Consider the following 27,246-nt stretch of genomic DNA (forward strand, 5'->3'; position numbering starts at 1 on the left):
CCATCAACGGCCGGGACCCGTGGCTAATACAGGACATCACCGATCGCGGTGATGCCCTGTATTAACCCTTCAGACGCGGCGATCAAAGCTGACCGCCGTGTCTGAAGGGAAAGTGACACTAACCCGGCTGTTCAGTCGGGCTGTTCGGGACCGCCGCGATTTCACCACGGCGGTCCCGAACAGCCCGACTGAATAGCCGGGTTAGTGCTTACAGGACACCGGGGGGGGGACCTTACCTGCCTCCTCGGTGTCTTCTCCATTCAGGGATCCCCTGTATGGCCGGCGCTCTCCTTCCTCGTCATCACGTCGTCGCGTACGTGCATCGGCGTGCGTAACGACGTGATGGCGGCGACGGAGAGCGAGGATACCTGGCCGGCAGCAGAGACGTTCCAGAGCGACGGAAACACGGCGACAGCGATGGAGCGACATCCAGGGCAGCGGTGACGGGTCCGGAGCGGCGGGGACACATGAGTATTACCTCCTCCTGCAGTGGTCTTCAATCTGCGGACCTCCAGATGTTGCAAAACTACAACTCCCAGCATGCCCGGACAGCCAACGGCTGTCCGGGTATGCTGGGAGTTGTAGTTTTGCAACATCTGGAGGTCCACAGGTTAAAGACCACTATTGGGTTCAAAATCTTTATTTTTTTAGATTTTGCCCCTAAAAATTGGGTGCGTCTTATACGCCGGTGCGTCCTATAGGACGAAAAATACGGTATATTAAAATTGTAAGATGTCCTACAAACATACTCCTAACATGCAGAGTTAAGATTTTCTTTTGACACAGGCCATTGTTACATGAGCACACCTAAACATTCATGATGCATAGCTGTCGAGAAGGAGACTTCATATACAATCTCAATAGAAGAGGAGCCCAAGGCATTCAGATATATAATCAATAGTCCATTTCATTTGTCACCCAAGTGCGATGTTTCAGCTTTCAACAGCCACAAAGTCACACTTGGGTGGCAAATAAAATGGACTATTGATTATATATCTGAATGCTCCCGTCTTCTCTTAAAATTTAACTTTGTTACCTCTGTATAGAAAACTATAAGGTCTACCACTCTTTAAATTAACAACCAACTTGAGATGCCCCCTTTAACCCTCTCGCTGTCAAAATGGCACGTTTGTTACAAACAGAAACTGAATCATACAATAAAAATAATTATAATATTTCACTATACCCATATATTATCTGAAAAGGAAACATGGCACATTGTCAAAATGCAACCTGGCTCTTTACATCCATGGACGCCTTAAAGGGGTCCTCCAGTGGTAAACAATATTTTTTTTTAATCAACTGGTGCCAGAAAGTTAAACAGATTTGTAAATTACTTCTATTAAAAAATCTTAATCCTTCCATTACTTATCAGCTGCTGTATGCTACAGAGGAAGTTCTTTTCTTTTTGAATTTCTTTTCTCTCTGACCCCTGTGCTCTCTGCTGACACCTCTGTCCATGTCAGGAACTTGTCCAGAGCAGAAGCAAATCCCCATAGGAGGCCTCTCCTGCTCTCGACAGTTCCGGACACGGACAGAGGTGTCAGCAGAGAGCACTGTGGTCGGACAGAAAAGAAATGTAAAAATAAAAGAACTTCCTGTGGAGCGTACAGCAGCTGATAAGTACTCGAACGATTAAAATTTTTAATTTACAAATCTATAACTTTCTGGTACCAGTTGATTTAAAAAAAAAAAAATTCCACCGGAGTACCCCTTTAAAGGGGTTATCCACCATAAGCTGATTTTAGTACGTACCTGCCAGACAGTAATGGACATGCTTAGGAAGGGTCTGCGCTTGTCTTGGGGCTAAATGGCTATGTCGTGAGATTACCATAACACTATGGCTAGCTTTTTGTGAACTTGTATTTCCTGTTTGACTTTTCTTTTTTTGACTACAAATCCCACAATTTCATTTTCCTCCCTCCCACACATCAGCCACCCCACCCATTGAAACAAAAGACCTGTGGTTTTCAATCTGGGTGCCTACAGCTGTTGCATTAGTTGCAGTTGATCTCTCTTCCACCAAGCGATCGCTCCACCCATTGAAGCAGACAGGCTCCCTGTCGTCAGCTGACCAGTGAGTCAGGTCTCGGCCGCATTGCAAGCTGGGAAAAATCTGAGACAACAGTAATTTTGTATGCTGTTAAAAATAAATAGTGGGGTGAAAATCACAGAAAAATTGTGAGAAAACCATCACAGACTGGTATAGACGCTATATTATGAACTACACTAACTTTACAGCCCCTGTTTTGCGGGGTCTGGAAAAAAGGTTCGCGGGATGTTCGGCGCCAACCGTAGATTATGGCATAATCATTGATAAAGAGGTGCAAGACCTCGAAACGCGTCTGATACGGCAATAAAGAACACTTTTAAATAACTGAGACTCACCACATCTTTATTCCATCTACGGTTGGCGCAGAACATCCCGGGAACCTTTTTTCCAGACCCTGCAAACCAGCTTATCGAGTGTGCTGCCACACATCTCAAGCAACCCGGACGGCTGCACCGCAAACAACATCCAAAGGGATCATATCTACCAGACGTCCACAAGGTTGTTGTGTGCCAATACAACCTTGCAAGGTGAGATCATCATTCATATCCACCTATTTCTTCCACCTAGTACAAACATACTGCCCAATAGGAAGCTCTGTTTTTGTATTTTTGTATACAGCCCCACCATTTACAGCCCCTGTAGCATAGTCAAATAAAAAAATGCTGGAATACCCCTTTAAGGCAATTTTGAACCAATGTGTATTGTTTTGTAAAAGAAAAATGCATACAAATGCTTGTTTGTGGCTTGGAAACAAGCAGAGACTGAAATGTCCAAAACTTCATAATGATAAAAGTACAAAATGTGCAGAGTTCGAACATCCTGCTTATGTCTATGTGTATATGTACATATCTACACATAACCACCAGAACTAAATAGACCAATAATCTCTATGATCCATATGCCAGTAAACACCATCAAAGGAACACTGTAGTGGAATATAACTTATCCCCTCTACGAAGGATAGAGATACATGGAGGGGGCGTGTCTGGCGTGGCTACCTGCTGAGGACGGCACGGCGCTTCCTGCAGACTGCCGTGGCCCTGTACAGACACACAAATCCCCTTTCCAAAGTATTGGGGCTGGAACACAAACCCCTAGGGCCCTATTACATGGCCTGACCCTAAACAATAAACGAGCACTCATCTCATAGATCTGCAATCATTTGTAGAGCCTAGGCACTAGCATTGGGCGGGGAGGGCCTAGAGATAGAAAATTTCTGAAAATTGTGAAGCCATGGGAAAAAAAGCATTTTTTTTCTCCCTTGTTTTTTCCCAGAAAAAAATTGAAATTTTTGAATCTAAAAAATGCAGAGTGGAGTAGCTTTATAATTATTAATTCTTTAAAATCATTAAAATGCTGTATGTTTGTTTAACCATTTTACTAATAGAGGGATAAGAAAACCAATGTAATAGTTAGTCAGAAATAGGCAAAGATTATCTGTGATGGGGGAAAAACATTATCTGTGATGAGGGAGAACATTATCTGTGACGGGAGAGAACATTAATAGGAAGCAGATTGGTAAATGTCAATTATGGCCGATCAGAGAGGAGAGAAACATCCACTACTGTAATACCAACAAGATGGTGCCCAGCCACAAACAAACTAAGAAACTGAAACCTTTCGCCTGCAGCACCCCTAGAGACAGAAATGCATATTGCTCTTCTTTAAAAATTGCATTCACAGTATTTGAATTGTATTCCAGGATTTGCATGTCTTCAGATGATAATGAAGAAATTGCAAAGATTCTCAGATGTCTCAGATTTTTTTGAGGAGCCAAAATAATCCGATCAGCCAACGTAAGAGCCCATAATAGCTCCTTGTTATAGGGCCCTTCTTTAGTAGAAAAAGGCCCCTCCCACATATGTGACAATCGTACATATATTCTACCATTGATAAAAAGAGGAAGATTGTTACATAAATAAATGTTCCTGTATCTTTTCCCAGGGGGTCATTGGAGGATGTACTTGGCAGAGGTGACAGTAACACCTTTCTTCCTATTGTCACAATGTCACTTGTAGCTCAAAGGGGTACTCCGTCCCTAGACATCTTAGCCCCTATCCAAAGGAAAGGGGATACGATGTTTGATCGCGGGGTCCCGCCACTGGGGACCCCTGCAATCTCAGCTGCGGCACCTCAGACATCCGTTGCACAGAGTGAACTTTGCTCCATGCCGGATGACTGGCGATGCGGGGTGGAGGCTCATAATGTCACGGCCATACCTCCTCATTGCAAGTCTATGGGAGGCTGTCACACCCCCTCCCATAGACTTGCATTGAGGCGGTGTGGCCGTGACGTCACGAGCGGGGTGCGGCCGTGACGTCACGAGCCTCCGGCGCTGCACCCGACGCTCTAAACGAACAATGGGTCAGCAGGGAGATCCCTGCGATCAGACATCTTATCCCTATCCTTTGGATAGGGGATAAGATGTCTAGAGGCGGAGTACCCCTTTAAAGGGAAACTGTCCTCAATTTCAAATCAGTGTAGCATGTCACTGAGGCAGGCTCCCTTATTACAACTGGCTATCATTTACCTGTGAGAACATGATGAAAAGTCATTTTGGAGATCTTAGACAGCTTAGCCATGCCCTGCAGGGCTTGATCAATCTACAATGCAATCGGAAAGTATTCAGAACCTTTCACTTTTTTCACATTCGGTTATGTTGAATCCTTGGGCTGAAATAAAAACTATTTCATGCTTCCCCCATAAATATTCACCCAATACCCCATAATGAGAAAACAGAATTTTTTTTTTACTGTTAGAAAATGTATTAAAAAGGAAAAACTAAAATTTTACATGGACATAAGTATTCATACCCTTTGTTATGACACTTAAAGAGTACTTGTCATCAAACCATATTTTCTAAACTAACTCAGATTATATTCCCTAACTACTCCTAACACCTCTCCTGCCCTTAAAAAAAAATTCTGAGCTTTATAAACTTCTGTATCATACCTTTCCCCGTGCTTCCGTTATGTAAGCTCCCGGCAGGAGAAAGTGAGCGTTCCCCAGCAGATGCGACATCATTGAAGCCTGTGAGAGCTGTGTCTCGCCATGCCCCACAAGCACTTCCTGAGTTTGGTCTCCTGCACAGGGAACAGAACAGAGCCACCTAGTGGCCGTTTTTTCAATTACATTAAAAACACATAAAGGTTGAGAATTTTAACAGCAAGTAAATAGCAAAGTGTCTTACATAAGGAACAATATATTCAAAGTTTAGTTTGTTGACAGGTACTATTTAAAATGTAGTTCTGGGGGCCTCCGGTTTCTCTTGATCATCTCTGCGATGTTTCTACTCCTCGAGTGGAGTCACGTGTGGTAAATTCAGGTGACTGGACTCCCCTCCTCCCCCTCCCTGAACAATGACCTCTGCACAGGTCACAGACCATGCCTAGAAAACAAGTCCATAGAAGTCAGTGAGTCCCCTCCAGCCTTTTGTTTCCTATGTTCATGTAGCTGCTTATAAAATATATCTCTAAATGTTTTAAATAAAGCAGAGCAGACTCACAGACAATATGGTTGCCCCCATAATAATATACCAAAAAATGAAATAAAATAAATTATAATCAGAAAATGTAAACAGATCTGTAAACAACATTTCAGTATTCAACTCTAATCAGTAAAAATAATTCTGACACATTTACTTTGAATTAAAATTTAAAACAGTTTGAAAGCAAAGGGTGTAACCCAAATATTTTACCTGGGGAACATCCCCAGAATGGGACGGAGCATTACCTAAGTTTAGACCAACTTGACTTAAAGGGTTACTCCGCTCCCCAGCGTCTGGAACATTGAGTTCCTGAATGCTGTGTGCGGGCTTCTGTGTCCACGCCCACCCCCTCGTGACGCCACGCACCGTCATGTGATGTCACATCCCGCCCCCTCAATGTAAGTCTATGGGAGGGGGCGCGACGGCTGCCGTGCCCCCTTCCCATAGACTTTCATTGAGGGGGCAGGCTGTGACGTCACGAGGGGGCGGGCGTGAACACAGAAGCCTGCACACAGTGTTCAGGAACTCAATGTGAACATTGAGTTCCTGAACGCTGGGGAGTGGAGTAACCCTTTAACTGCCCTAGAATATTTTACGAGAATTCTTGAGCATTTATGGCGCACAGTGTGGCATATTAAGACACACCTTATTGCCTAAGCCACACCCCCTTTAGATGGGGCATTCCCCTTTTGTTACACACTAGTGTCTAAAAAGTGTCTATAACTGATTTTAAATGTGGCACAAGTCACATAAGACATCTTTTTTGACACAAATTAAGCCAAAATGGCACATTTGCAATAGTAAATCTATCCCAATGTTATTCAAAAGTGGACTTTATTTTAGTTTCTGATTAGAAGAATCTTGACCGTCGTCGTCTGCTGTAGTTTATAGTAATTTTTTTTTGTGTGTGTGTAGTCACTGAAATAGCCTCACTAAATGATGAGAGCAGAGAGCAAAAAAAAAAAAAAAAAAAGATTTAAAGGGTTATATTAATAGAATACTGCAGACACATAGCGGGAAAATACATTAAAAGAGCATTAAAAGCTTAGAGCTAGACCGTTATATTTCATTCTAGAGGATATTGAGAGGCAGTGAAGAGATTTGTAGTGCAGTGCAGCAGATGTGGGGAGGTATGTTAAGTAGGTTACACTAAACTGGGGGATAATAGGAAACAGACAGGAGACTGGTAATTAAAAAGACAGCAACATATTTATCAAAACTGTTCCCGAAACATGAAGGTAATGGGAAGGACAATGATCTTGTCATTGCACTAAAGGGCTGCATGGTTTTTTTCTTTAAGTGTTGTGGCCCATGAACAGTTGGCCTTATTCACACATTTTGGTAATATAGTTGACCCTACTTAAATGACAAAACATGTCCTCAAAAACGTATCAAAAACTTAAATGCATGTATAGTATCTGCCACTATTATTGATTGGTATTGGAGATGAGCGAATTTTAGAAAAATTCACTTCGGCCGATTCGCTGAATTTCCCCCCAAAATGTGTTTGCAGCGAATCGCTATTAAAAACGGCTATTTCTGGTCTACAGAGAGCCTCAATAATAGGGGTGTGAATCGCCAAAAATTTGGCGATTCTAATCGCGATACCAGTGTGGCGATTCGATATATCCCGATATATCGCAATACCGTCTAGGTGACTATACATCGCGATATATCCTGATTCTGTCTAAAAAAAACAATGTCTTTTACACTTTTATTAAAACTTTATATATTTTTTTTATACACTTTATTAGACTTTTAGGAATCATTAGATTCCTCAGACAGATGAATAGAGTTCCATTGAACTCCATTGATCTGCGATCCATTGATAGAGCCTGGTCCAGCCAGGCTCTATCATGACAGAGCCACGGAGAGCAGGGAAGCAGAGGTAAGCCCTCCAGCTACCTCCACAGTGTATCGTCCGCCCGTGATCGCGCTTTTGGGGGGCGAGCCACACCACTAGCCCACCAGGGAGCATTCACAGATCCCTTTAGACGCCGCTGTCAGCTTTGACAGCGGCGATCTAAAGGATTAATAGCCAGCCGCGGCGATCACCGCATGCTGGCTATTAGTGGCAGCCCCCGGCTACTGAGAACAGCCGGGGGCTGTAGAGAATGGAGCTGGCACGAGTCCGGAGCCCACTCCATACAGACTGTAGAGCACCGCATGCTGGATATTAGCGGCGGTGATGAATCAGCAGACTACAGAGCGGGCACGAGTTGGAGCCCGCTCAATACACCCAGAGCGAAGCCGCGTAAGATCCGGCCTGCCCGGCTCCACAAATGTGGAACTTGTATCTCCTGATGCCCGGGACATGCTGTTCCGGGCGTCAGGAGATACAAATTCCACATCCCTATAAGGATCGATTCAAAAGTATTTTGAATCGATTCAGTATCGCAAAGTGAAAAATCGCGATAATCGCGCAAATCGATTTTTTCTTACATCCCTCTCAATAGGTGTGTAGAACACTTTGCCTTGTCCTAACATGCATAGTGAGTGTGCTGTGTTAGTGAAAAAATACTGTTATTCAGTATGACATGCAGGCATTACAGGCATCACTATTAGAATCACTGTCGCAGAGTGTCTAGATGTGGCAGCAGGGTGACCATATGGCGTCAAAATTTAAAAGAATAAATACATTTTTTATGTAATTTTTATTTTATTTCATTTGAATTTATTTACATTTTTTGAGTACCCATTCTAGTGAGCATCGAGCTAGCGGTCCGCCATGAGGCGAGCTACCACCTGTTCCAGCCCGTGCCTCTCAGCGCCCCCCCCCCTTATTGTCTTACTCTTTGTGGAACTGCAAATGTTTCATTTAATCAGTTATGTTTATATGTTATCGCTCCTACCTGTTTCACTGGATTCTTGTGGTAATTCCACAGCTAATATATGACGTCGCCCTGCGTCCATAACCCCTTAACGACAATTGACGTAAATGTACATCATGGTGCAGTGGTACTCAATGCACCATGGTGTACATTTACGCTCCGCCATGACCGCGAGCACCGGACCATACGCGGCAGGTCCCAGCTGCTATCAGCAGCCAGGGACCCGCCGGTAAAAGCAGACATCCGCAATCGCATTAACCCGTCAGATGCCGTGATCAATACAGATCACTGCATTTGCGGCAGTGCGGTATTTTAAATAGTTGATCGGATCGCCTGCAGCGCTGCCGCAGCAATTCGATCATCCAGCATGGCGGCCGGAGGTCCCCTCACCTGGCTCCGGCCGTCTCCTGGGGTCTTCTGCTCTGGTCTGAGATCGAGCAGAACAGAGCAGAAGATGACCGATAATACTGATCAGTGCTTTGTCCCATGCATAGCACTGAACAGTATTAGCAATAAAAGGATTGCTCTAAATAGTCCCCCTCCTCCAATAAAAATGTAGAGATGTCCTTTTTTCCCATTTTACCCCCATAAAGTGTAAAAAAAAAAAAAAATGTATACACTTATTTGGTATTGCCGCGTGCGTAAATGTCTGAACTATTAAAATATAATGTTATTGATCCCGTACGGCATGAACATGAAAAAAGAAAACGCTAAACTGCTGCTTTTTGTCACATTTTAGTAAAAAATAAATAATAAAAAATGTATACAAGTTTTATATACACAAATGGGGTATCAATAAAAAGTACAGATCATGGCGCAAAAAATGAGCCCTCATACTGCCGCTTATATGGAAAAATGAAAAAGTTATAAATTGTCAAAATAGAAGGATTTTAAACATACTAATTTGGTTTAAAAGTTTGCGATTTTTTTTTTAAGCGCAACAATAATAGAAAAGTATATAATCATGGGACATAGAACAGATCAGTGTTATCGGTCATCTTCTGCTTGATCTCAGACCAGAGCAGAAGAAGCCGGGAGCCAGACAGAGGCAGGTGAGGGGACCTCCGTGCAGCGTTTTGAATGATCGGATCCCTGCAGCAGCGCTGCGGGCGATCAGATCATTCATTGAAATCGTGTACTGCTGCAGATGCCGGGATCTGTATTGATCCCGGCATCTGAGGGGTTAATGGCGGATGCTCTCGAGATCGCGGGCGTCGGCCATTGCCGGTGGGTCCCTGGCTGCGATCAGCAGCCGGGATCAGCCACGCATGACACGGGCATCGCTCCGATGCCCGCAGTTATGTACAGGACGTAAATGTACGTCCTGGTGCGTTAAGTACCACCACACCAGGACGTACATTTACGTCCTGCGTCCTTAAGGGGTTAAAGGGGTACTCCGCCCCTAGAATCTTATCCCCTATCCAAAGGATAGGGGATAAGATGTCAGATCGCGGGGGTCGCGCCGCTGGGGACCCCCAGTATCTCCGCTGCAGCCCCCTGCTATCATTACTGCACAGAGCAAACTCGCTCTTTGCGTAATGACCAGAGACACAGGGGCCGGAGCATCCTGACGTCACGGCCCGCCCCCTCAATACAAGTCTATGGGAGGGGGCGTGATGGCCACCACGCCCCCTCCCATAGACTTGTATTGCAGGGGTGAGCCATGACGTCATGAGGGGACGGAGCCGTGACGTCACGATGCTCCGGCCCCTGTGCAGTAATGATAGGGGGCACTGCAGCGGAGATACCTGAGGTCCCCAGCGGCAGGACCCCCGCAACCTAACATCTTATCCCCTATCCTTTGGATAGGGGAAAAGATGCTAGGGGCGGAGTACCCCTTTAAGGTCAAAATGGGCTTGGTCCTTAAGGGGTTAAGAGGTTAAAGGGGTACTCCGGTGGAAAACTTTTTTTTTTTTTAAATCAACTAGTGCCAGAAAGTTTGTAGATTTGTAAATTACTTCTTTTAAAAAATCTTAATCCTTCCAGTACTTCTTAGCTGCTGAATACTACAGAGAAAATTCTTTTCTTTGACATCTGCTGACATCTCTGTCCATTTTAGGAACTGTCCAGAGCAGCATATGTTTGCTATGGGGATTTTCTCCTACTCTGGGCAGTTATTAAAATGGACAGAGATGTCAGCAGAGAGCACTGTGCTCATGATGTCAGCAGAGAGCTCTGTGTTCCAAAAAGAAAATAATTTCCTCTGTAGTATTCAGCAGCTAGCAAGTACTGGAAGGATTAAGATTTTTTAATAGAAGTAATTTACAAATCTATATAACTTTCTGGCACTGGTTGATTTAAAAAAAAAAAAAAAAAAAAAATTAGTTTTCCACCGTCTTCAACCCCTTAACCCCTTAAGGACCCAGCCAATTTTCAGTGTAGGACCCGGCCATTTTTTGCACATCTGACCACTGTCACTTTAAGCATGAATAACTCTGAGATGCTTTTACATTTCATTCTGATTCCGAGATTGTTTTTTCCTGACATATTCTACTTTGTGTTAGTGGTACAATGTTGTCGATACTTGCATAATTTCTTGGTGAAAAATTCCAAAATTTGATGAAAAAATTGAAAATTTTCAGGGACCAGTTAAGTTTTGAAGTGGATTTCGAAACATAGAAACATAGAATGTGTCGGCAGATAAGAATTATTTGGCCCATCTAGTCTGCCCAATAATCTGAAGGGCCTTCTTTTTAGAAATACCTCCTAAATGACCCCATTATAAAACTGCACCCCTCAAAGTATTCAAAGTGACATTCAAATGGTTTGTTAACCCTTTAGGTGTTTCACAGGAATAGCAGCAAATTGAAGGAGAGAATTCTAAATCTTCATTTTTTACACTGGCATGTTCTTGTAGACCCAATTTCTGAATTTTTACAAGGGGTAAAAGGAGAGAAATCTTTCTAAAATGTGTAACCCAATTTCTCTTGAGTAAGGAAACACCTCAAATGTGTATGTCAAGTGTTCGGCGGGTTCACTAGAGGGCTCAGAAGGGAATGAGCATGACTTTTTCTGAAATGGTTTTTGGGGGGCATGTCACATTTACAAAGCCCCTATGGTGCTAGAACAGCAAAAAAAAAAAAAAAAAAAAAAAAAAAATGGCATACTATTTTGGAAACTACACCCCTCAAGGAACGTAACAAGGGGTCCACTGAGCCTCAACACCCCACAGTTGTTTGACGACTTTTCGCTAAAGTTACATTTTCACGGACCACTGTTCCAAAAATCTGTCAGACACCTGTGGGGCGTAAATGCTCACTGTACCCCTTATTACATTCCATGATGGGTGTAGTTTCCAAAATGGGGTCACATGTTCTCTTCATAAGCCCAATGGCGCTCCTTCTCTTCTGAGCATTGCAGTGCACCCGCAGAGCACTTTACATCCACATATGGGGTATCTTCTTACTCAGAAGAAATGGGGTTGCAAATTTTGGGGGGCTTTTTTCCTATTTTCCCTTGTAAAAATGAAAACTTTAGGGTAACACCAGCATTTTAGGAAATGTTTAATTTTTTTTTCCATCCAACTTTGAAGAATTTTCATTAAACACCTGTGGGGTGTTAAGGCTCACTATATGTTCCATGAGGGGTGTAGTTTCCAATATGGGGTCACACGTGGGTATTTATTTTTTTGCATTTATGCCAGAACCGCTGTAAAATCAGCCACCCCTGTGCAAATCACCAATTTAGGCCTCAAATGTACATAGTGCTCTCTCACTCCTGAGCCTTGTTGTCGCCCGCAGAGCATTTTACACCCACATATGGGGTATTTCCATACTCAGGAGAAATTGTGTTACAAATTTTGGGGGTGTTTTTTTCCTTTTAACGCTTGTGAAAATAAAAAGTATGGGGCCACACCAGCATGTTAGTGTAAAAATGTTTATTTTCTTACACTAACATGCTGGTGTAGCCCCCAACTTTTCCTTTTCATAAGGGGTAAAAGGAGAAAAAGACCCCCAAAATTTGTAATGCAATTTCTCCCGAGTACGGAAATACCCCATATGTGGCCCTAAACTGTTTCCTTGAAATACGACAGGGCTCCGAAGTGAGAGAGCGCCATGCGCATTTGAGGAATAAATTAGGGATTGCATAGGGGTGGACATATGGGTATTCTACGCCAGTGATTCCCAAACAGGGTGCCTCCAGCTGTTGCTAAACTCCCAGCCAGTGGTTGTCCGGAAATGCTGGGAGTTGTTGTTTTGCAACAGCTGAAGGCTCAGTTTTGGAAACACTGCTGTACAATATGTTTTTCATTTTTATTGGGGGTACAGTGTAAGGGGGTGTATATGTAGTGTTTTACCCTTTATTATGTGTTAGTGTAGTGTAGTGTTTTTAGGGTACATTCACACAGGCAGACGTTTACAGTAAGTTTCCCGCTAGCTGGTACTGCTCCTGCCAACCCACCCCTCCGCAGCAGCCATGGCAGTGGAAGGTGAGCCCAGAAGGCCCTCCACGTCAGACCTGCGAGAGGATGGACGATGGCGCAGATAGGTATCGGCCAACTGACTACGTAGGATATCTCTGTAGTAGGTCAGTCTGTCCTCCCTCTCAGTGGGTGTAAAAAAGACCTCAATTTTGTGATGGTAGCGAGGGTCCAATAAGGTGGAGATCCAGAATTCATTCCTCTGTCAAATGGTGATGATTCGGCGGTCACTACGCAAGCAAGTGAGCAAGCATCGTGCCATATTTTGCAAGTGACTCGGAGAGACTCCCTGCCTCCATCTCCCCTGCATACTGCCATGGTGTGTCTGGGTCCTCTGTCTCGCCTTCCTGATAACCTTCTAGCTCCTCTAGCTACTCCTGTTCCTCCTCTCCTGTCAGATGACTAGAAAACTGCCCATCTTGTGAAACCTAAACTGTGCTCCACTTTACCGCTCCCCCTCCAGTTCAGCCCCCACAGGGCTCATGTGGCTGTGAGATGTAGGCGCCACGTCTCCAGTGCCCTGACCAGCCATTGTTTCCAACACATGTTATAGTAGATGAAGCAGTGGAACAGTGGAATGATGTTGTTCATCCCGTAATCCTGGCGACTGACTAATAATGTGACTTCCTTAAAGGGCCTGAGCAAACGACAGGTGTCACTGGTTAAAATTGAAGTTACACAGGGGAGTCCCTATATCCGCTTGGATCATCAAGAAATCAGTGATGGCTTTTCTCTGTTCATATAGTCGGTCCAACATAGGGAGGGTGGAATTCCAACAAGTGGAAATGTCGCAAATCAGACTATGTTGGGCGATGCCGTTCTGAAGCTGCAGCTCAAGGAGGGTGTGCTTTGCCATGTACGAGTGGCTGAAGTGCATGCAAAGTTTCCTTTCCATTGTTAGGATGTCTCACAGATGGAGGGAACACTTCAGGAACTGCTTGACAACCAGATTTAACACGTGTGCCATGCAGGGCACATGTCTCAGGCTTCCTTGTGGCAACGCAGACAAGATGTTCTTCCCTTTGTCGGTCACCATGGTTCCCATATCCAGTTTTCATGGAGTAAGCCATGATTCGATTTCTTGATGAATGACTTTTAGCAGTTCCTCCACTGTGTGACCCTGTTTGCCAAGGCAAACCATGTGAAGAACAGCATGACACCGCTGTGCCCTGCACACATGGTATGCTGGAGGGGCACAGAGACTTGTTCATGCAGTGGAGGCTGAGGACACGGTGGAGGATGAGGAGGCAGAGTCGGACGCTGTCACAGGATCAACGGCCTGAGATCGTGGAGGCAGAAGCGGCGAGACCTGTCCAAGTTGCTGTTGTTGTGGCTGTGCAGGAACCACATTCGCCCAGTGGGCTGTAAAGGACATGTATTGTCCTTGACCGTAGTTACAGCTCCACATGTCGGCGCTGCTGTGCACTTTGATACACACCGACAGGCTCAAGGACTGGCCCACCTTCTAATTCACAAAATTGTGCAGGGCTGGTACTGCCTTCTTCGCAAAGAAATGACGGCTTGGCACTCTCCACCTCGGCTCAGCACAAGCCATCAGTTCTCTGAAAGGTGCAGAGTCCACCACTTGAAAAGGGATATTGCTGGTGTAATGACTACTTGAAGTAGGAGGAGCAGGAGCATCTGGAGCGACAGAAGATGGGTATGACACACAGCTCCCTTAGGCTGAGGTGGTGGAGCCTTGGCTGGCTGAAACAGGGAACGGCGTGCCACTGGGTGATGAAGCAAGCTGGGCCACGGTTCTCCCAGGCCGCTTTATGGTGACGCTGCATATGTTGACGCAGGGCAGTGGTGCCAACATTGGGACCCTGGCTACGCTTCTCCTTCTGCCAACACATCTTGCATGTGGCCAGGTTACCTTCCTCCGGATGCTTGATGAAAAACTGCCACAACGCCAAGTAGCTGATTTTCCCACAAACAGTCCTCACTGACTGCTACTGCTGCCGACTTCAGGAACCCCTGTTTCACTACCTCCCGGGAAGGTAGGCTGCCACGAAGCAGGTGCTCTACCCCGGGCACATTCGGCGCCAGACTTTCCACTTCTGTCACCATGCTGACTGCCAACCATGCTACCACCTTGCTGGCTCCGCTGCTGCCTCATGGGCAACCTGCAACCCTCTTCTGATGGTGATGAAACCCCTTCTGCACCTGGCTCTAAAGTGCAATCGGCTTCATCATCATCATCATCATCGAGTTGTGTCTGAACGTCACTGATGTCCTCCTCAGGTTCCTCAACAGTGTCTGCTTCAGGTGCCTGAATGCTCACAACACCACCTCCCACGCCACTCTCCTCATCACTACTTGCCCGCCTAGCATAGGAAGCGGCGGATGTCTCCTCCAATTCTTGGATGGGAAGTAGCTTCTGTCTGTCCTCTAGATCATCCTCACTAAATAGTGGAGCTGAACCCTCAGCATAAGATACTTCTGTGGGGGAGGGAACAGCATAGGACAGAGGCAATGGGATGACAGGGACTGCTCGCGGGCCATGCCAACTGAGGGTTGTGTCTAAGGAACCCACTGACTGTTGACTGGGGGTGTCAGATGTCACTTATGATGAAGCGGATCACTGTGCTAGCCAACTGTGATGACGGCAGATGGGTTGCTTGCCGAGACACGACCGCTAGCTGATACCAGGAGCTCAGGCCTATCGCTGCAACCTCTGCCTGATAAATTTAGGCCTCTGCCACTCCTCTGTGTACGTCCTGGCACTTCTCTGCCTGACATGTTTAGTGCGTATATGAGGGGAGTACAATATGCTCCACTGCGCTTAAAAAAGTATTTGTGTACAATACCAGCCAGTGAGTACTTTTGCCTGACCTTTCACAGTATCTAGGCCTTTGAGACTTTAACAGGAACAAAATAATACACCATTTAGCTGTATGTATGTGGTATGCACTTATGAGGGGAGAAAAATGCGCTTCAGTATGCTTAAAAAAGTATTTCTGTACAATACCAGCCAGTGAGTACTTTTGCCTGCCCTTTCACAGTATCTAGGTTTTTGAGACTTTAACAGGAACAAAATAATACACCATTTAGCTGTATGTATGTGGTATGCACTTCTGAGGGGAGGAAAATGCGCTACAGTATGCTTAAAAAAGTATTCCTGTACATCTGTACAACACCAGCCGGTGGGTACTTTAACCTGGCCTTTCACAGTATCTAGGCCCTTGAGACTTTAACAGGTACAAAATAGTACACCACTTAGATGTATGTATGTGGTATCAGGTATGTACTTATGAGGGGAGAAAAATGCGTTACAGTACGCTTAAAAAAGTATTTGTGCACAACACCAGCAGTATACACCAGTGCTGCAGCACACAGTCCCTGTGTCAGTGCTTCTAAGCAAGATTTGTGCTTGAGCTGAATTGTTGCTGTTCTTTGCATCACAATGTGCAACAAACTGCTCTGTCCCTCTCTGGAATAGAACGCTGAAGACAGTGACTGGGAGGTGAATCGCTGCAGTAAGAATGCTTTTCTGTGCAAAACACACTGCTCTCTGTCCCTCTCTCTGTGCAACAGAACGCTGACTTGACTAGGAGGTGACTCACTACTGGATAAAGGCTATTCTGTGCAACACACAGCGCTGTCTGTCCCTATCTATCTCTTTATAGTGAAAGGCTGAAGTGATTGGCTGCAATATGGCTGCCTATAATATAGGGCTGTGACATCACAGGGGTGACTGGCTGCTGATAGGCTGCATGCTGCATGTGATTCAGGGTCATCCCGCCTACCCTTGTTCCTGCCTTCCCAGGATTCCTTTCCCCATGTCCTCACATGTGGATCCACCATTTTAGATGCCCTGGAGCCTGGACCGCACTAAATGGAGTTTAATGAAGCAATTTGCACAATAAAATCGCGACGATATTCGCATTCGTTGCAAATCAAATTTTTCCTGAGATTCGATTCACTCATCCCTAATTGGTATAGCAGAAAAAAAAATTCTATACAGCTTAATGAGAATGTGTTATCAGAAAATGACCAATCGTTTAATTAAAGGGGTACTCTGGGGGAACTAAATCCATAGCCCATCCTTTCCCTTTCATCAACCTATTCAATTGTCTAAATATAATTTATTAGAAATATAGAGCAGTTTTTCCTCTTTTGGTTGTCACTTACATGCAGGGAATGAGGGAAAGACATAATCCAGCCATCCACCTTGTCTCTGTCCAAGTCCCCCTCATAAAGCAGCCCCCACCCTCATGAGAGACAGAAACCATATGTTTTCTCCCCTGCACTGATAAGTCATTCTCCTTTTTAGTGCTGAGAGTTTGGAGGTGTGTGTGGCTCTCAGAGCAGGAGGGTGGGTGCTGCTTTCAGAGAGAGAGAGAGAGCTGTGAGGAGCTGGGCTTCAGTCAGAGTAGAGCCGCAATGACTGCTGGGAGATGTAATGCAAGGGGAGGGAAGGATGGCTAAGAATATCAAGGCTTTGGAGATTTTAAGTTTTTCTGTTGAACACATTATATAGAATTTTTAGTGGTTTTAATCATTTTCTATTTTGTGATCAATATGATAATATAATCCTGAAATCTTGCCGTTTTCAGTCTGGCCACAAGGCCTAATATTAAATAGTACATGTTATTATGTACTATTTTTTAGGTATTATTCACGTCCTCCCCCCCTCCCTATTTATTCCCCCCTCCCCCCCCCCCATCCTCATAACCCCCCACAATGTTTTATCTTTTGCTGGTTTTCACCCTTATTTTGCCCTCTGTCTTCAGTTCTGGAGGGGGGCGTTCCTCTGCAGACGCGACATCATCTGCCGCCCTCTCTCTCTCTTCAATACTGCGCTCGCACTCGGGAGCACAGCATAATAGAGGCAACCAATCACGCAGGCTGTTCTCAGTCCCCTTTTCTCTGAACATGTACAGAGGGAGATTGGAGCAGACCTGCGCGCACAGTGCTCACTCCCACCTGCTCAAGTGACAGGGCAGAGAGTGAGTGCAGCACTGAGCACAGGTCCCACCCACATTTCCAGAATTTTGTCTCTGCCAGGCCGCTACTGGAGACAATCCTGCAGGGGCCAGGAGACAGGATTGCAGGCAGGGGACCCTAAATGGAGAACCCTCGTGGCCGTAACTTTAGGTAGATAAAATAAATTACAAAGTAATTTTTATAACAAAAACTAAAAGATATCAGAATTTTTTTTTTTTATAATTACAGAGCCCATTTAAGTATTAAGACCTCCTAATCTGTAGAGATCACTCGAATGGTGACACCAGTCTATAATTAAGACCGGATTTACCACCATTTAGAATAGCTGAAGTTCAAAGGTCAGCCTCCTCTCCTTTATGTAGAATGACCTGTGCACAAGTTAACTATCCCATTCATGTCAATAGAGTCTGAGACAGTCTATTGTGCCTATATCCCTGTTACAAACAGCTTAGGTAAAATTGCTGCCCCCAAAATGAAGTTGAAAAAGTTATAGCCAGAAAAAAAAAAAAATAGGTCAGAAAAAAAACATATTTTAGTGATACATTCACTTTTAGGCTAGGGTCACACATAGCTTATATGCAACATATTTCACACTACACGAATCCGCTGTACAGCAGGAAATAGGCTGCATATTCTTTGATGAGCATACACACAGCTACCCAGTGGCAGCCTTGTGTGCGCAGTGAGGTTTGGAGGCTGACCTGTGCGTCACAGTCACGTTAGCACAATGACCCCGCCTCCAAACCCCACTGCACACACAGGGCTTCCACGGGTAGCCCTGTGTGTCTGCTCCTAAAAGAATATGCAGTGTATTTCCCCGCTGTGCAGTGGATATCATGCAGCTTGAAACATACCCTGTGTGACCCTACCGTAACAAAAAGCCAAAAAAAGATCCCGATAAGTAAATGTGTTCACAGCGTACCATTCATCGAATAAAGGGCAAAAATATTGTCCTTTTGGCCTCTGTTGGGCCAGTATATAACCGTATACCTTTTTTTCTACTGTATAGGAAAGCAGACTGCACTTCCCGATACAGTGTGCCACAGAAAAAAACAATGTAGGTGATTTTTTTTTCTTTTTTATTTCACCCAATGGGCAAAATACAGTATAGCATTATATGCTTATACATATCCAATATGGTTTGAGGTAAATGTTTGTAAATCTTCCCTAAATATACTTCCAATGGAAGGCTTGAATGCAGTATGCACAGAGCCTATGAAAGCCAGTTAGAGCTGATTAACCCCTTAACCCCTTGGGGACCGAGACCATTATGACCCTAAGGACCAGAGCGTTTTTTGCACATCTGACCACTGTCACTTTAAACATTAATAACTCTGGAATGCTTTTACTTATCATTCTGATTCTGAGATAGTTTTTTCATGACATATTCTACTTTAACATAGTGGTAAATTTTTGTGGTAACTTGCATCATTTCTTGGTGAAAAATCCCAAAATTTGATGAAAAATTTGAAAAGTTAGCATTTTCCTATTTTTGAAGCTCTCTGCTTGTAAGAAAAATGGATATCCCACATACATTTTTTTAATTCACAAATACAATATGTCTACTTTATGTTTGGATCATAAAATTTACGTGTTTTTACTTTTGGGAGACATCAGAGGGCTTCAAAGTTCAGCAGCAATTTTCCAATTTTTCACAAAATTTTCAAACTCACTATTTTTCAGGGACCAGTTCAGTTTTTAAGTGGATTTGAAGGGTCTTCATATTAGAAATACCCCATAAAAGACCCCATTATAAAAACTGCACCCCCCAAAGTATTCAAAATGACATTCAGTCAGTGTTTTAACCCGTGTTTCACAGGAGTAGCAGCAAAGTGAAGGAGGAAATTCACAATCTTCATTTTTTACACTTGCATGTTCTTATAGACCCAATTTTTGAATTTTTACAAGGGGTAAAAGGAGAAAATTTTTACTTGCATTTGTAGCCCAATTTCTCTCGAGTAAGCACATACCTCATATGTCTATGTTACGGTAAGTGTTCGGCAGGCGCAGTAGAGGGCACAGAAGGGAAGGAGCGAAAACGGGATTTTGGAGAGTATGTTTTTCTGAAATGGTTTTTGGGGGGCATGTCGCATTTAGGAAGCCCCTATGGTGCCAAGACAGCAAAAAAAAAAAAAAAACACATGGCATACCATTTTGGAAACTAGACCCCTTGGGGAACGTAACAAGGAATAAAGTGAGCCTTAATACCCCACAGGTGTTTCACGACTTTTGCATATGTAAAAAAAAAAAAAAAGATTTCACAAAAATTTTGGTTTTCCCCCAAATTTCACATTTTTGCCAGGGTTAATAGCAGAAAAGACCCCCCGAAATTTGTAATACCATCTCTTCTGAGTATGGATGTACCCCATGAGTGGACCTGAAGTGCACTACGGGCGAACTACAATGCTCAGAAGAGAAGGAGTCATATTTGGCTTTTTGAGAGCAAATTTTGCTCGGGGGGCATGTCACATTTAGGAAGCCCCTATGGTGCCAGGACAGCAAAAACCACATGGCATACCATTTTGGAAACTAGAGCCCTTGAGGAACGTTACGAGGGGTACAGTTAGCATTTACACCCCACTGGTGTTTGACAGATCTTTGGAACAGTGGGCTGTGCAAATGAAAAATTAAATTTTTCATTTTCACAGATCACTTTTCCAAAGCTCTGTCAGACACCTGTGGGGTGTAAATTCTCACTGCACCCCTCATTACATTCCGTGAGGGGTGTAGTTTCCAAATGGGGTCACATGTGGGTGTTTTTTTTTTTGCTTTTGTCAGAACCGCTGTGCAAATCAGCCACCCCTGTGCAAATCACCTCAAATGTACATGGCGCACTCTCCCTTCTGAGCGTTGTGCGCCTGCAGAGCAGTTTGCGCCCACATATGGGGTATCTCGGTACTCAGGAGAAATTGCATTACAAATTTTGGGGGGCTTGTTTCCCTTTTACCGCTTGTGAAAATGAAAAGTATAGGGCAACACCAGCATGTTAGTGTAAAAAATTAGATTTTTTTACACTAACATGCTGGTGTAGACCCCAACTTCACCTTTTCATAAGGGATTAAAGGATATAAAACCCACCAAAATTTGTAAGGCAATTTCGACCGAGTAGGGTGATACCCCATATGTGGCCCTAAACTGTTGCCTTGAAATAGGACTCCAAAGTTAGAGAGCGCCATGTGCATTTAAGGCCTAAATTAGTGATTTGCATAGGGGTGGACATAGGGGTATTGTACGTCAGTGGTTCCCAAACAGGGTGCCTCCAGCTGTTGCAAAACTCCCAGCATGCTAGGACAGTCAATGGCTGTCTGACAATACTGGGAGTTGTTGTTTTGCAACAGCTGGAGGCTCTGTTTTGGAAACACTGCTGTACCAGATGGTTTTCATTTTTATTGGGTAGGGGGGCTGTGTAGGGGTAAGTGTATATGTAGTGTTTTTTACTTTTTATTTTGTGTTAGTGTAGTGTTTTTAGGGTACAGTCACATGGGCAGGGGCAGGCTGGGAGTTGTAGTTTTGCAACAACTGGAGAGACACTGGTTGGGAAACATTGTCTGTTTCCTAACTCAGTGTTTCCCAACCCGTGTGCCTCCAGCTGTTGCAAAACTATAATTCCCAGCATGCACTGATAGACCATGCATGCTGGGAGTTGTAGTTTTGCAACAGCTGGAGTTCCAACTACAACTCCCAGCATGCCCTTTGGTAGTCTGATCATGCTGGGAGTTGTAGTTTTGCAACAGCTGGAAGCTAATTTTTTTAATGAAAAAATGTGCATCCAGCACATATGTGCTCAAACAGTGGAAACCCCCAAGTTGTGACTCTATTTTGGAAACTACACCCCTCAAGGAATGTAATAAGGGGTACAGTGAGTATTTACACCCCACAGGTGTGTGACACAATTTTGAAACAGTGGGCCATGAAAAATTAAAATAAAAATGTTTGCACTAAAATGGTGTAACCCCAATTTTTCATTTTCACAAGGGGCAAAAGAAGAAAACAAAAAACAAAATGAGTTACCAAATTTCTCCTGAGTATAAAGTGCTGTGCGGGCGTACGGCAAAGCTCAGAAGGGGGGGGGGGAGGTCCATTTGGCTTTTGGAGAGAGAATTTGGCTGGAATAGATTTTGAGGCCATGTGGCATTTACAAAGCTCCCATGTGCCAGAACAGCAGAAACCCCCACACATGACACCATTTTGGAAACTACACCCCTCAAGGAATGTAACAAGGGTTACAATCAGCATATACACCCCACAAGTGTTTGACACAATTTTGGAAAAGTGAGCAGTGAAATAGAAAAATTAAAATTTTGAGACTAAAATGCTAGTGTAACCCCAAATTTTCAATTTTCACAATGGGTAAAAGGAGAAAAAGCCCCCCATAATGGGTTACCCAATTTCTCCCAAGTATGAAATTACCCCATATGTGGTAAAGTGCTGTGTGGGCAAACGGCAGGGCTCAAAAGTGAAGGCGCGCATATGGCTTTTGGAGAGAGAATTTGGCTGGCCGTTTTTGGGGGCCCTGTTGCATTAACAAAGCCCCCATAGTGCCCGGACAGTGGAAACCCCACTCATGTGACACCATTTTGGAAACCACACCCCTAAATGAATATAATAAGGGGTGCAGTGATCATTTACACCCCACAGGTGTTTGAAACAATTTTAGAACAGTGAACCTGGAAAATGAGAAATACATTTTTTATACATCATAGCTGGTGTAACTCTAAATGTTTTATTTTCACAAGGGGTAAAAGGAGGATAAGCCCCCCAAAATTTGTAACTCAATTTCTCCTGAGTATGGAAATACACCATTTGTGGACGTAAAGTGCTGTGTGGGTGACCGGGAGGGCTCAGAAGTGAAGTAGCGAGGATTTGGGCTGGAATAGAATTTGGGGCCATGATGCATTTACAAAGCCACCATGTTTCCCGGACATGACCCAATTTTAGAAACTACACCCCTCAAATGTGTTACATGGGGTGCAGTGAGCTTTTAGACCCCACAGGTATCTGACAGATTTTTGAAACAGTGCTCCGTGAAAATGAGAAATTTAATTTTTCATAGTCTCGACCCACTGTTCCAAAAAACTGTCAGACACCTGTGGGGTGTAAATGCTCACTGCACCCCTGCATTCCTTGAGGGGTGTAGTTTCCAAAATAGGGTCACAGGGGTGACTGATCGCTGCAATGATCAGCCACCCCTGTGCAAATCACCAATTCAGGCCTCAAATGTACATGGTGTGCTCTCACTCCTGAGCCATGTTGTGCCCCTGAAGAGCACTTTACGTCCAGAAATTGTGCTTCTTATTTTAAGGGGCTTTTTCTCCTTTACACTGTTATGCTAGTGTGGCCCAAATTTTTCATTTTCACAAATGGTAAAAGGAGAAAAGCCCCCCAAATAAGAAGCGCAATTTCTCCCGAGTACGAAAATACCCCATATGTGGCAGTAAACTGTTGCCTTGAAATACAACAGGGCTCTGCACTAAGAGAGCTCCAATTTTTGTTGCACTTTCTGCGGGCGTTTGCGGTCCGTGCCACCAGCCACTGTTCTGCGCTGTGTGGCCGGACCGCACCTCGTCTGCAGATTGTCCTGATTGCTTACCAGGGATCTATTACTGATCAGCACTTTTTTGGGGTGCAGGTTTTTTTAATGCTTTTTTGTGGGTGTTTGTGGTCCGTGCCACCAGCAACTATTCTGCGCTGTGTGGCCAGACCGCAAACTCCCCCCCCCCCCCCCAAAAAAAGAGCAAAAAATATAAAAAATACCCCTGTACCCAAAAACGCCCCCCAAAAAAGTGCAAAAGAGAATGGAGCTCTCTGCACTGCAGAGGCCTGTTGTATTTCAAGGCAACAGTTTACTGCCACATATAGGGTATTTCTGTATTCGGGAGAAATTGAGATTCTTATTTTGGGGGGGCTTTTCTGCTTTTACCACTTGTGAAAACAAAAAAATTTGGGCCACACCAGCATAACAGTGTAAAGGAGAAAAAGCCACTTAAAATAAGAAGCACAATTTCTCCCAAGTACGCATGTTCCCCAAATGTGGACGTAAAGTTCTCTGCAGGGGCACAACATGGCTCAGGAGTGAGAGCACACCATGTACATTTGAGGCCTAAATTGGTGATTTGCACAGGGGTGGCTGATCGTTTCAGCGATCAGTCACCCCTGTGACCCTATTTATTTATTTTTTTACACTAACATGCTGGTCTTGTCCTATATAAAAAGTTATGGGAAGGCAGCAGAAGTACTGATGGGTCACTTAGACCAGTGGTTGCCAGATGTTGCAAAACTACAACTCTCAGCCTGCTCTGACAGCTGTTGGCTGTCTGAGCATGCTGGGAGCTGTAGTTTTGCAAAATCTGGTGGACCGCTGTTTGGAAACCATTGGTCTAAGTGACCCACAGCGGTACAAGGTGCTGCCCAAAAACAATCACTTAGTCCAGTAGTTTCCAAACTGTGGCCCTCCAAATGTTGCAAAACTACAACTCCCAACATGCCCAGGCAGACTTGGGCTGTCTGGGCATGCTAAGAGTTGTTGTTTTGCAACATATGGATGGCCACAGGTCTAAGTGACCTATCAGAACTTCTGCTGCCGATCAACGTCACCCCCTGACGCTGCTGCTGCACTGGATCCCCCACTATGTCCAGGCTATCATGGGTGGGCAGAGTGGGGGAACTGAACTTTGAACCGCCTCCCCCCGATCTGCGATTGGTTGGTCGCTCCTGACTCCTGTCCTTCAGGGTGATTGATGCTGTCTCAGATGATGCATGTGTAAAAAAAGCAAAATGTAGGGACAAGTTCAAAATCTAGAGAAACCTTAGTAAAAATTGTGGAAAAAATTGTAGGGAATTAAAACCCACAAAGAAAACTCCACTCCACTCTTAGTAAATCAGGGCCAGTCTCTTTTATTTCTGTTAGAATCCAGCAAAATGACAGACACCAGATGAAAACCCGACGAACCCATTAAAGTCAATGGAACCTTCAGTGTGTGTCATGTAGCAGACCCCCTGGCTTAGTTTGCTGCTGCTCAACAGAATCAGTGATGGAGGCCCCGAACGAAGCCTTCAACACAGATGTGAATTTAGGCTTACCCTTACATCCTTTTTCATCCTTTCTTAATTTGCCAGAAATGGCAACTTTTAGGCTTCTGTTGGCATCCAATGGTAACATGGTGAGAAATAGCCTAAATGCATATGTACAGCAGAGTCCTGAGCACAAAGCTATTATATCACTGTGAGCCTATACTAATCCCTATAACCAGATGTCAAAGCAGTCTAGATGAATATGAAGACCACTCTCAACAGTCTCAGACTGTTCAATTTATCATGCAGCGTGAAGAGTAAAAATTTTAATGTATGATAATATAAGGTGCATGAGAAAAATACAACAACCTATTTTTATTAGATAAAGGTTACAAATCTATCAATACATAACATATATTTGATAAACTCATGAGTTTAGCGTGAGGTAATAAAAAATTTTAAAAAAATGGGGATTTGTTTTTAATACAGAAAAAAAGCCGCTACATGCAATTACAGTAATTAAAGGGGCATTCCAGGAAAAAAAAATTATTAGATATATATATCAACTGGCTCCAGAAAGTTAAACAGATTTGTAAATTACTTCTATTAAAAAATCTTAATCCTTTCAGTACTTATGAGCTTCTGAAGTTAATGTTGTTCTTTTCTGTCTAAGTGCTCTCTGATGACACGTGTCTCGGGAAGAAGTTTAGAAGAGGTTTGCTATGGGGATTTGCTTCTAAACTGGGCGGTTCCCGAGACACGTGTCATCAGAGAGCACTTAGACAGAAAAGAACAACCTTAACTTCAGAAGCTCATAAGTACTGAAAGGATTAAGATTTTTTAATAGAAGTAATTTTCAAATCTGTTTAACTTTCTGGAGCCAGGTGATATCTAAAAAAAAGTTTTTTTTCCTGGATAACCCCTTTAAATAAAAAAACAAAAACAAAAAACAAAGACTGAACACTAAAAAGCTAAAAGCTCCTTTAAAGGGGTACTCCACTGGCCAGTGTTCGGAACATTTAGTTCTGAAGGCTGTGCGCATGCTGTGGGCGTCAGTCATGCCCCTTGTAATGTCTTGCCCTGCCCCCTCAATGCAAGTCTATAGGAGGGGGCGTGACTGCTGCCACGCCCCCTCCCATAGACTTGCATTGAGGGGGCGGGGCGTGACATCATGAGGGGGCATGGCCTATCCCGCAGCGTGAACACAGCCTTCAGAACTGAATCTTCCGGACACTGGCCAGTGGAGTACCCCTTTAAAGGAGTTAATAAGAGTAAAAAAGTAAGATTAAAAAAAATTTCCATCCATCCAGCTCAGTCAATTTGTCTCCTTTTAGGGGAAACAAATGTGTTCCTGACACAATAAATCCTTGGATCAAACACTTATGTGGCCGATGTAGTGCACGAGATTAGCAAAGCACGCTAGGCTGCTCAGTTGCACAATAAATGTGTACTATAAAAATGTTTGTGCCCAAAGTGCAGTTATCTGAATATTAGTATATACAGATAACCGGCAATAAAGTGCTGGGATGAGAGGGAGGCAGTAGATCTCACGCGTCCAATGTGACAGCTTCAGGGCTAATAAGCATGTCCTGTATCTGTCACATTGAAGTCTTTTACAGGCAGGGGATGGATGGGGTGGGAGCTTCTGCACATGCGTCATAATGCACGTTCCCGTAAACCCAGCCATTCAGACCAGGAACAGAAGACAGGTACCTCCTGGTGAAGGCCTTCTCTCTCTGTATTTATGTCTCTTCCCACATCACTGTACCACGTGTGGTCCCAGGATGACCATTGTATGTTGAAACCATTGTATGATAAGACCATAACTCTATGGAAACCTGGTAATTGGTTCTGAAGCCACCAAAATGTCATCCGAAAAAAAGGAAAAAGTGAGGATTAAAGAAAAATAAGTAGATAACTAATATAGATAAAGCAAATCCTTACATATAAAAGTAAGAAAGATCTGCTGGGAGCTGTAAATCACTGTCTATGTCAGTGTTTCCCAAGCAGGGAGCCTCCAGCTGTTGCAAAACTACAACTCCCAGCATGCCCGGACAGCGGTTGGCTGTCCGGGCAAGCTGGGAGTTGTAGTTTTGCAACAGCTGGAGACACCCTGGTTGGGAAACAATGGTTTATGTAGAGGACAGGAGCTTCTTCAGGGTCCTATACAGTACACACAGTGTCCCAAATGGAGCCGCCCTTACTTGGTGTCCAAAGGAGCAGCTAACCCTGGCACAGGTAAGGAGTATACAGAACATGTAGTTCCTCCCTGTACTGTAGGGGGCGCTACCAGACAGCCATTCAGTGCATGTACTTCAGTAATCCAGGTGATTTACCAGTAAAATGCCCATTCTGATTGGTCAGTTCCTCCAGTTGTAACATGTCTCACAGATCTGGACTGTCTATACATTGTATGTTGAGTCTGGTTTCAAGTTACAATGGTCCAGAAAAGACCAGTGTATGTTGAAACTATTGTATGTTGAGACCATGGTAA

The 27,246-nt window shown here is 44.1% G+C and overlaps 1 protein-coding gene across 3 annotated transcripts in view; it reads right to left on the reverse strand.

The window, feature by feature from the left end:
* HIBADH (3-hydroxyisobutyrate dehydrogenase) overlaps positions 1-27,246 on the reverse strand; it is a 214,468-nt gene that overhangs the window by 167,050 nt on the left and 20,172 nt on the right. For 2 of the 3 annotated variants that reach the window (XM_056519863.1, XM_056519862.1), the window contains exon 2: positions 5,006-5,162. In XM_056519863.1, coding sequence (XP_056375838.1) covers positions 5,006-5,162 — 157 coding nt within the window. The remainder of the gene's footprint in view (positions 1-5,005; positions 5,163-27,246) is intronic. The other variant, XM_056519864.1, reaches the window with a different exon arrangement.

This window comes from Hyla sarda, chromosome 5 (genome assembly GCF_029499605.1).
Source record: "Hyla sarda isolate aHylSar1 chromosome 5, aHylSar1.hap1, whole genome shotgun sequence".
Lineage (NCBI taxonomy): Eukaryota > Metazoa > Chordata > Amphibia > Anura > Hylidae > Hyla > Hyla sarda.